This window comes from Myotis davidii, unplaced genomic scaffold (genome assembly GCF_000327345.1).
Source record: "Myotis davidii unplaced genomic scaffold, ASM32734v1 scaffold1597, whole genome shotgun sequence".
Lineage (NCBI taxonomy): Eukaryota > Metazoa > Chordata > Mammalia > Chiroptera > Vespertilionidae > Myotis > Myotis davidii.
Genome location: NW_006289394.1, coordinates 123,226 through 135,031, shown reverse-complemented (window position 1 = coordinate 135,031; position 11,806 = coordinate 123,226). Strand labels below are relative to the sequence as shown.

Genomic DNA, 11,806 nt, shown 5'->3' with positions numbered 1-11,806 from the left:
ACTTGGGGAAGATGAAAATTGAGAAACTCATTTCCTAAAACTGCCTGTGCCTATGCACTCCTTAGATAAAATCTTTGTGATCCCCATATACCCTAGTTTGGAGACTTTTAACAAGTTAAGAAATTAATTAGTTGTTTAAGTAATTAATTAATATTTAAGAAATACATCTGCTCCACACCTGAGCCATCCCTGGTCTATGTGAGGAAGCAAGCAGAGTGCCTTCCCAAGAATAAAAAGTAGCCCTCAGCCACAGAGAAAAAGTGGGATGTTTGGCCCCTAGTTGCCCCCAAATCCTAGATGCTTTACAGCATTCAAATAGAGATCAACAAACATGGGGGCCATTAGGGGATCATGAAATGTACAGTCTTCTCTCTTCCTGTTAATTGAACTCAGACTAACTTCAGTGTTCTGGAAGTTCCTCCCAGTTTAAGTCTGGATGTAGAAAATGCAATAAAGATAGAAGGCAGGCCCTAGCTGGTTTGGTTCGGTGGATAGAGCATTGGCCTGTGGAGTGAAGGGTCCCAGGTTCAATTCTGATCAAGGGCACATGCTTGGGTTGTGGGCTTGGTCCCCAGTGGGGGGCGTGCAGGAGGCAGCCGATCGATGGTTCTCTCTCACCATTGATACTTCTCTCTCTCTCTCCCTTCCTCTGTGAAGATCTCTCCAGATTTAGGTTCTTGAGTCCTGCTGTGGTGGAAAGAGCCCTGAACACAGAGGAATGGGGACAGCTATTTTTTTTAAACTTTCATTTTATTTTATTTTTAAAATTAATTTTAGAAAGAGAGAAAGAGGCAAAGTAAAAGAGAGAGAGAGAGAGAGAGAGAGAGAGAGAGAGAGAGAGAGAGAGAGAGAAACATCAATCTGTTATTCTACCCACTCATGCATTCACTGGTTGTCTTCTGCATGTGCCCCTACTCGGGGACTGACCTGCATCCTTGGTGCATCTATGATGCATCTGGTCAGTGCTCCAGCCAATGGAGTTATCCTGGGCCCCCTCAGGCCACCCACTTCACTTCTGTGAATTTCTGCTTCATCAGCAATTAATGAGGCTTGGACTAGAGTAGTATCCTTCAAACCTTTTAGACTGACTCAGAGTGAGGCAAAGACACAACATACAACCTCTGATGTATTTTATTCTATTCATTTTTTTCACTCATTTTATTGGGGGGAAAACATCTACCTGCTTACTACTCACTAAACTGATATTTTAATTCATAAATAGGTGGCAAACCATGGTTTAAATAACTCTGGACTGGCAGGAATAAGCTGTTCTCAAAGAGTAGCTTAATAATCAAGTAATGTTGTTCCTCAAACAAACGGTGAATTAGGCACAGCCAACCTTTGGCTCCTCCCCACCTTTCAAGGACTCATGTCCTGGTTTCCTCTAGCCCCATTTGTTCCTGCAACTCCTGCTCCTATTTCCCTTACCTCCGTAGCCTGTACTCAGATGTAAAAAGTTGTTTCTGAACTGGTACTTTTCCTTTCTTTGAGATAGCTCTGTCTCCTTAGAACCATCCTCCCAGCTTTAGCTCGAGCTCGCATTAGGTCCTTGTTGGAAAGATATTTCCACAGATTCCAGGCCCCGAAACTACTCACCTTTGACTTTTAGAGTCAGGTACTTGTAGTCCCAGGAGCTCCTATAGATGATCACGCAGCGGTACTTCCCCGCATCGCTCAGCTGGACTCGGGGGAAGTGGAATAAGGCCTTCCCCAGGGGCAGCTGCTCCTTCAGCAAAGTGGTGCTGTTCGAGGATGTATTGTTTCCCAACTTTTGCAAACTGGCTTGTAGATATTCAACATCCAGGTCATCGTCGGAGTAAAAATCACACTCCAGGGTCACATTGCTGCCGTGTTCCGCTGTGTACAGTTCCTTAGGGATCACCACTCTGAATAAAGCTACACAGAAAACAAGATGTTCTCCCACTGTCTGCATTGACATTTCAGTTTTGTGCAGAGTGGAAGCCAAAGAGACTCAGGCCACCCCACTTCTCTAGGGAATATTCATCATTTCTGGGCATTGCTTGGGCTCATTTCGGTCCCTTCCCCATCCAGTCTGGGCAAGAGTGAAATTCTCTACACACTTTTCTGAGGTAGTTCTTTCCTCTCAACACTCCCCACCTGTACACCTGATGGCCCTCCTGCCACCTATTATCCAGGCTCATCTTTTTCCATGTGAATCAAATTATAACATTCCCCGAAACAACGTGACTTATCTTTCACCAGTGATAATAATTACAACTATCACAACTATCACGTGTTGAGTTCTTACTAGGTGTTAAGCCTCTGCTAACTCATTTATCAAAATACATTAACCACCTTCAATAAGCCAGGTTCAGGAATTTACACTAGAACTTTCCTCATAGCACTTTCTTCTTTTATTTTACTACACATGAAAAAATAGGAAACAGGGAAGAGAAATGGGGCTTGTGAGGAAGATTAGTTGCTGAGTCTGAGATGTAACAAGAATTAGAGGACTCTGGGTGCGACTTATTTAACAAATGTATTTATCACACTATGCTTTCTCTTCATGAGAGGAACGCCTGTAACTTCCTCTGGAACTCCCCATAGCACACAGCAGAACTCCCCTCTTGATGGTCTTTGACAAAAATACACTTTCTGCTTGCTTCCCCACTCTGTCTCGTACAGGGGTGTGTGTGTACCAGGGCTGTAGGCATAAAGCATGCTACCTCTCAGACAGGTGATGTTTTTCAGCTAATGTTCACAAGAGAAAAGAGCAATTAGCAAACATGAATCATGTATATGAGTACCTCAGAATAACTAGGAAATTAATGGTTATTTGGGAAGGCTTTTAAAGCATACTAATGCTCTGGCCCCACTTAGAATCCTTTAAAATTAAATTCTAATTCTTTTGTGAGGCTAGCATCAATTTTTTTTATTTCCCTAATATTTAAAGAGCATTGAGAACCACTGGTTAGACAAATAAAACACTTGCAAACATCTTTTATCTTCCTGCCATTGAAAGTGTTGTCCTCAGTTTCACCTGGGAGCTAGTTAAGAATGCAGAACGTCAGGGCCTGCCCCAGACCTACAGGAGCAGAACCTGCATCGTAGTATTAATAGTGTGATTGATTGATGGTGTGCACATTAACATTTGAGAAGCTGAGTTAAAACTCTGGTCTGCATTGAGACTTTTAATGGGAAGTAGAGTAATAGTTAATATTTATTAAATAAAATGAGCCAGACACTGGGCTACCTTTACATCATCATCTCATTTGATGTTCCCTAAATCCTGCAAGGTAGGAGTTACTACCCCCATTTTACAGTTGGGGAAACTGAGGCTTAAAGAAGTGACACACTAGCCCAAGGTCATGGAGTTGGAATTCAAATTTATGTCTCTTGAAAACCTATACCCCTAACAACTTTACAGATATGACTATATATCCACTGGCATGTATATACTACACCCATGAGTGAGACAGACTTTTTTTTATCTTTGTACTAAGGAAAATACATTTGTTTTCTATTTTATATGCCTTGTGGCTATTAAATTAAGCTTCAGCCTAGCATTGCACTCCTGAAGTTATCAGACAAAGGAGAAAATTGGAAAATTTCCATGACTACAAAATTAAGCAGACTAAACAGGTTTTCGCCATTATTTGGGGCCCTTGACTAAGTTAAAGGGTAAAGGACTTGGCCAGGGCATGAAAAATTCACACGTGCAGGTTCTTTAGGCAAATTAAAGCAGTTGCCTTGACTAATGCTGGAGCCTTTGAAAAATTTTATATAATATACACATACTTTAATAATATATTGATCCACTGAATCTACATTTTAACAAAAGATAAAAATCTATATAATCCAGTTCAATATGCATACAATTAGGGTGCACTTATAGTGCTGGCGTCTTTTTGAAAGTTCTTGAGGTAACTTTACATTTTATTTGCAATCAGGAATCAATGGGAGCCAGCACCTGTCACATCTCCAGTAAACACAAAATAAATCATTTGCATTGCCTCCCAAGATAGCTTCCTCTTTAAGCTAATTTTATACTTTTTTTCTCTTTGACAACAGAACCATAGACTTGTTCCTACTTCCTACCTAATGTGCTTATAAGTTGGGGGGCTGCTTTAGAAAAGCCACAGTTTTTAGAAAACTCTAGTTTCTGATTCAAGATAGAAGCCTGCTCTGGACAGCTGACTCATGCACTCCTCTGTATAGGAACTCTGCATGGAGACAGCTTAGAAATCCATCCCCCAACCTGATTCTTCTGTGTTGTATGCCTCAGGGCACAACAGAAGTAGTTTTGGAGAATGAAGATAGAATAAGTGGAGTGACCTAGGGTGTAGGCCCTGCCCTAGAGTGACACATCAAGCATCACCATGGTCATGTGCCCCCTCCCCCGCCCCCGTTTTATCTATCTTTGGAAGATGAAGAAAGAAACATCAATGAAAAGAGTAAAATTTAGGTTAGTTTTTCCTCCAAGTCATGACAAAAGACAAAAGTAAATATCTTTCTTAAATGTATTACAAGATGAATTACAAGATATTGTTAGGTTTTGAAATAAAACTATAAGAAACTAGAAGCCCAGCCGGTGTGGCTCAGTGGTTGGGCATCAACCATGAACTATGATGACATGGTTCAATTCCTGATCAGGGTGCATGCCTGGGTTTCAGGCTTGATTCCCAGTGGGGGGCATGCAGGAGGCAGCTGATCAAGAATTCTCCCATCGTTTATGTTTCTATCTCTCTCTCTCTCTCTCTCCTTTCCTCTCTGAAATCAATGAAAACATATTTAAACAAAACAAAAAAACTTTAACAATAAGAAAATAAACAATCCAATTAAAATTGTTCAATAATTTGAATACACACTTCACCAAACAAGATATATGAATGGCCATAGGCATGTGAAAATATGCTTATCATCACTAGATATTAGGGAAATGCAAATTAAAACCAAATGAAATATTTCCACACACCTTTCAGACTGACTTAAAAAAAGAAAATGACAATGTCAATACCAAGTGTTGACAAGGATGTGGAACAATTGGAACTCGCATATTTTGCTGTTGGGAATGCAAAAATTGTATAGACACTATGGAAATGTTTAACGGTTTCTTTAAAAGTAAATATATATTTAGCATATGACCCAGCAATCCCACTCCCAGATATTTATTTACCAAGTGAAACGAAAACCTATGTTCCCATAAACACTTATATACAAATGTTTATAGCAACTTTATTTATGTTGCCAAAAATAGGAAACCCAAAAGTCCCTCAACTGAGGAATGAATAAACAAAATGTGGTACATACATACGTTAAAGATACTCAACAACAAAAAGGAATGAACTATTGATACATACAACAAATATGGATGAATCTCAAATGCATTATGCTAAGTGAAGGAAGCTCAACAAAAAAAAGTGTTTAATGAATGGTCCCATTTATATGACATTCTGGAAAAGTTAAAACTATAGGACAGAGCAGAGTGAGTGTCTGGTCTTAAGAGTTGGGAGAGGCCCGGCCAGTGTGGCTCAGTGGTTGAACGTCAACCTATGAACCAGGAGATCATGGTTTGATTCCTGGTCAGGGCACATGCCTGGGTTGAGGGCTTGATCCCCAGTAGGGGCATGCAGGAGGCGCAGGTCAATTATTCTCTCTCATCAACTAAATGTCTTTCTCTCTCTCCCTTCCTCTCTGAAATCAATAAAAATATATTTTTTAAAAAGTGTTAGGGGGGATTTTTGTTTGTTTGACAAGAGTGACAGAACTGTTCTAAATCTTGACTGTGGTGGTGATTTTGACTATTCATTTGTCAAAATTCATAGATGTTTTTATAAAAAAGTAAATTTTACCGTATATCAATTTAAAAATAAATATTTTAAAAATACAATGAAAATGTTTTCCACTAATTTTTATTTCAAAATTTAAACTCTTTTATAGATAATACAGTAGAACATCCTCAGAGCATACAAGTAAGAAAAGAGTTCATGATTAGTGGTTTACTTGAATTATACTGAGAATCAATTTTCATCACAATCTTTAGGAGATACACATTTCTTTAAGCATTAATCCAGAATAAAAGAAGAAAATAACTGTAATGTCCATCAATAGTGGACTATTTAAATAAATAACAGCATGTCCAATAAAATAGATAGAGTCCCTTAAAAATGAGGGATGTCTATATTTGCTGATATGAAAACTATAAAAGACATGTTTGCCAATCGCTTACTAAAATTTCTTTGAATGATTTTTAGTAACTTATTTTATGGAGAAATAAAAAGGACAGATAGGATGGTGCTCCAGGGAGTGTTCTGGGAGGAGGTCATATTGAGGTGGAGCAGGTGAAGAGTTTCTGGGAAGCTAGCACGGTTCTATTTCTAACCTGTGTGGTTGCATCAGTGTTTACATTTGTTTTATATGGTTTTCTGTATGTATGGTATAAAGGTTTTAAATGCAAAAATAATTTAAGATATTGAATTCAGTAAAATATATACTTACCAGTGCTTACTAAAACCCAAGAACTAGAACATATATCTACTGCCTCCACCAAAGGTAATCACCTTTTTAAATATTGTGTTTATCATTCTCTTGCTTATTTTTTTTTAGTTTTATCTTAAATATATGTATGCCTAAGCAATATTTTGTTTGTAAAAAGGACACTGTGGTGATGTCATCTTCTGTTTTCTTTGTTTTTCCTCAATATTATGCTGCTAAAATTCTTAGATGTAGTTGCATGTTTTTGTAATTAATTTACCTGTATGGCACATAACACTCCATTCTGCTAATATACCGTAATTTATGCATTCTCCTGTTGATGGGCATTAGGTGTCTTTTTATTGACTAACAATACTGTTATAAGTATTATTTTTAAAGTTTCAAAGTAGAAATTTAAACAGACAGGGTAATACAAAATTATATTGATCCAATTCATTATTTTCCATTTCAGTGAGAGCGCAGGTCTAGGAATGCACAGGGTAATGAGGGCAGTGAGGTCATCCATCGGACCTCCCTGATAGCCATGGCTCTCTGGGCATTGAATGCCATGGCCTGGCTGTTCTCACGGGCTTTTAAAGGATTCTTATATTTTAATAATTATATTTTAATTATACAACTAATCCTCTTGTAGATTTATTTTATTATACAAGTAAATGCAAACAATAACAGCAACCTGGTGAACATACTAAATAAAATTTCCCTTTCACCCTCATCCCGGACCTCATCTGCTTGCCAGAAGTAATCTAATCAGTCCTCAGTGTGTGTGTGTGTGTGTGTGTGTGTGTGTGTGTGTGTTCCCTTTCTTTCTCTTTGATTAAGAAGAAACTCTTTGATTAAGGGAGACATGAGATGTCAAAACTTAAAACAAAAACCTGAGGAGTAAGCATTCTAATTTAGGCAGGTATTTAATGTTTGATTGAACTAATATTATCTGCATAAATATAGAGTGGAAAGCAGAGAAGAATTCCAAGTTTGTATAAAAAGCAAGATACAATATGTGTATAGCTTCCTCTTGGTTAATTCATAAACATAATTCAACATACATATTTTTTGGTTTTGTGAATGTCCAGAGTAAATGTTTAATATGTGCCCATAATCAAACTTAATTCCAAAAACCCAATCCTGAGTGGGTGGTTTAGGGATTGTCTGTCATACTTGTTCACCATCATTGTAGCTCAGTAAGGTAGAAAGAACAGTAGCTTTGTAGGAAGCTTGCCCACGCCACCTAATTACTATGTAATGTTTGATAAATTAAATAATTTTCCTGAGTCCCAGTTTCCTCATCTACCAAATGGTTATTGTTAATGTCCTCAGTAAATATACATTCTCTTCCCTATGCCCTATTAGTATCCCTAATAGTTAGAATCTACTTTCATTTCCTTACACTACTTATCTTAGAAAGAAAGATACTACCATGGGAAAAAGATTCAGTAAGGGATACAAAATGATACTACTTGTTATCCTAGCTCACTCTTTTCTTAAGAGAAAATTTAAAATAATAACAAAACAAAAACACACACAAAAAAAGGTCTCAATGTTTCTAAGCTGCAAACCTGCAGACATTGCACAATTCCCAAGGTTTCTCCTGGAGTGCCCAGTCCTCTCAGGGGATGGGGAACAGCAGCATCAGAACCTTCTTTTGACCTTTGGTTTTCTTATCACTTTACCAGAGGCCCGGTGCATAAATTCGTACACCAGTGGGGTCCCTTGGCCTGGCCTGCAGGTCGGGCCAAAACTGGATCTCCAACATCCCCCGAGGTGTCCTGAATTGCAAGAGGGTGCAGGCCAGGCTGAGGGACCCCACAGATGCAATGATAGGGGTTGGGGAGGGACGTGGGAGGTTGGCCAGCTGAGGAGAGACTGCGGGAGGACTCCAGGGCATGTTCAGCCCATCTCGCTCAGTCCTGGTCAGCCAGACCCCAGCAGCAAGCTAACCTACCAGTCAGAGCGTCTGCTCCCTAGTGGTCAGTGCACGTCATATGAGCAGTTGAGTGGCCTTAGCATATCATTAGCATATTACACTTTGATTGGTTGAATGGACAACCGGACACTTAGCATATTAGGCTTTTATAATAAAGGTTGGAAATTTAAAGTTCTATGGTAGCAAGGAGCCATCTTTGCCTTTTACATGTCTCTAAAATCAGAGGGTGCCTTAGAAAGGAAACAGGAAATGTTTCTTTAGCTGGCACTATAGGGCAGGGCTGGAGTAAGCAGCATATTGGGGTGTTCTCCAAGGATGGCCCTTAACAAACCAGGCTGTCCAGCCCAAGGGAGGAGGAGGAACGTGACTGGGTAAAGAGCAGCTTGGGATCACCTGGAAGGTAGGGAAAAGCTCTTCAAAAGGTTATCAGTGCCAAAGAAGCCCTTTCTCAATCAAAGGCAGAATGTTGGGAGACTTCCCAAGCATTGGGGCTGCTATCATTGTGGGCCTAATTCCCTGCACCTACTTCTGTCTCCCTCTCTTAACTCCTGGTGTTCACCCAAAATAACACACTCATGATCCTCACTGCACACACGAAGGGTCTTGACTTTCCTAGGAGAGCCACAAACTCTGAAACTCTTTTTGCCTTCAACCATAAAAAGTCCTTAGATGGGAAAAAACCTGTGAGCACCCACACCTGCTGGTAGAACTCCTTTCTTCAGTATCCAAAGGCATCACATTAAGGTTCATTATTCATTTAAAAATTAGGAGAAAACTCTGATTTTCCAATTCAAGTAATCCCCAATTAGCGTTTGAATGAACAATGCTACTGTTGCTTTTTGAAAGAGGAACTGAAATAAATATTCAATAATCAGCGGAATGTCTGCAAGAGACTCTTTAGAGTAGAGGTTCTCAACCTGTGGGTCGTGACCCTTTTGGGGGTCGAACGACCCTCTCACAGGGGTCACCTAAGACCATCGGAAAACACATATATAATTACATACTGTTTACAGTAGCAAAATTACAGTTATGAAGTAGCAATGGAAATAATTTTATAGTTGGGGGTCACCACAACATGAGGAACTGTATTAAAGGGTCGCGGCATTAGGAAGGTTGAGAACCACTGCCTTAGAGTAACAGAGTTCTTTAGGTGTTCCCCTGACCTTTGTCTCCTCACTCCACCTGTCAGAAGAGAAGAGGACAGCTGCCTGGCACCTCACCTTTCAGGACAAACCAACAATGCCCTCTTGTATCAGTGCCGAGGTGCATGGTCTGAGAGGTTCTGTCTTCGTGTCACCACCTTCATTGGAGAGTGGGACTAAATGAACCAATATTCTCAGTCCCTGTTTTTGTCAGACAGGAACATGGGCATGCACAAGCCACCATTCTTTTGCTGTGCTTGTAACAGCCGTAATCACTCTTCCCCTCAAAGAAAGCCTTCAGCCTGAGGACCACATTGTCATGGTTGGCTTCAGCTAGGGGCCATCACCTGCTCCTCTTTCCTAGGCCCCTCCCTTTGTCTGTCTTACCTCTTGTCTGATGAAGCTGTACTCCCAGGCTCAAAATTAGCAGGAGGAGGAACATGTTCTCTACCGGATCTGAAACAGACAATTGAAAGTCTCAGGCCCTTCTGAAGTTTTGCTTTCTGTAGTTTTGCTGGTCTCATGACTTGATGATTTGTTCACTCCTGAAAACAAGGAAATGACTTGTAAACAAATGTGTGGTTTTTTGAAAATATTTTTATTGATTTTAGGGAGAGAGGAGGAAGGGAGGAAGATCGATGGGAGAGGTAAACATGGACTGGCTGCCTCCTGCAAGCCCCCCACCACAGGGGATTGAGCTGCAACCTAGCACATGCCCTGATCAGAAATCAAACCAACAATCCCTGGGTGCACTGGATGATGTTCAACCAACTGAGCCACATCGGCCAGGACTCATAAACAAATCTTTTTTTTTAAAATACATTTTATTGATTTTTTAGAGAGGAAGGGAGAGGTATAGAGAGTTAGAAACATCGATGAGAGAGAAACATCAATCAGCTGCCTCCTGCATACCCCCTACTGGGAATGTGCCCACAACCAAGGTACATACATACCCTTGACCAGAATCAAACCTGGGACCCTTTAGTCTGCAGGCCGACGCTCTATCCACTGAGCCAAACCAGTTAGGGCTCATAAACAAATCTTTAAGTGGGCCATGGCAGAGTGAAGCTGGGAAGGGAAGTTATGGGCCTCGGAGAGAGGGAAGATAGGGTAAGAGGAAGCGAGGGCCTCTTTATCAATCCAAATTAGAAGCTCTTCTTCCTTTTCTAACAGACTTTTCTGAATATGAAGCAATCCTCTGACTTACCCACACTGGTGGTTATCTCTTTGTCTCTCCCACAGAGCTTTCCATAGTTTCAGGAGTAGGCCCTTGAAAACCAAATCTTGCTTGTCAAATAAATAATCCAGCTGGGCCAGAACTCTGGGTGTCAGGCACTCTGTTCAGTGCTCAGGAGCACAGCACTAGGTTCTCAATAAATATCTGACAGCTGACTGAGCAGGAGAAGTAGACAAGCTCTTTTGAGGGCTGTGAATGAGTTTGCCCATCACGTGGGTGATCTCTTTTTAAGAGGTTTAGACAGGGAAAGCAGAGAACTGGCTCTGTTGTGTCCCAACCTTTGTCCTGTTTCACCTCTTTACACGTCTACCTTTGCTCAAGGTTTTTTCCTCATCCAAGGGCTTTTCATGGTTGAAGGCAAAAAGGGACAGGAGACGTGACTGTCGGCTAGCTTGGCCTCCAAGGGGCTGTCAACACTGTATTAGCCATGGAACCATGTCTTTAGGGGAAATAAGTTAGAGCCATCCATGTAAATCCGGTTAGAAGCAGAGCTGCTCTGAGTACAGTGGAGAAGGCCAGTGGAGGATTTGGATCAGAATGACATGATCTCATTCACACTTTTAAAAGAGGACTCAGCTTTGGTATAGATCAAGCACGTCAAACTCAAAGGCTAACAAGGGCCAAATAAACAAGGCTTAAGTTTATATGGGTCACAAAAAAACAAAGCTTCAATTTTCATAGAAATGGGTTTATTTTGATAGAGACATGCTGACTACAAAGGGCTGAAATAAATGAGTCATTGTTAACATAAAATAATAGAACATTTTGATAAAAATTAATATTTTTTTCTTGAACATGAACTAACCAGACACTGAATAACTGCACAAATTAACAAGCGTAACATAAATAAACCTATTTTTCTTGTTCTCTGAAAGCAAAATATTTCCTGTTGTGCACACCAAACATTCTGTCCAAGACTAATGACGTGGTGCCCTGACTGGTTTGGCTCAGTGGATAGAGCATCGGCCTGGGGACTGAAGGGTCCCAGGTTTGATTCCGGTCAAGGGCATGTACCTTGGTTGGGGGAACATCCCTGGTAGGGGGTGTGTA

The 11,806-nt window shown here is 40.4% G+C and overlaps 1 protein-coding gene across 2 annotated transcripts in view; it reads right to left on the bottom strand.

Annotated features, from left to right (window-relative positions):
- Positions 1-11,806, bottom strand: part of PDCD1LG2 (programmed cell death 1 ligand 2) — a 52,282-nt gene that overhangs the window by 31,484 nt on the left and 8,992 nt on the right. Inside the window, exons 2-3 of one of the 2 annotated variants that reach the window (XM_006761607.2) lie at positions 9,907-10,064; positions 1,597-1,896 (exon numbers count right to left, since the gene is read on the bottom strand). In XM_006761607.2, coding sequence (XP_006761670.1) covers positions 1,597-1,896; positions 9,907-9,961 — 355 coding nt within the window. In that variant the 5' untranslated portion in view covers positions 9,962-10,064. The remainder of the gene's footprint in view (positions 1-1,596; positions 1,897-9,906; positions 10,065-11,806) is intronic. The other variant, XM_015562515.1, reaches the window with a different exon arrangement.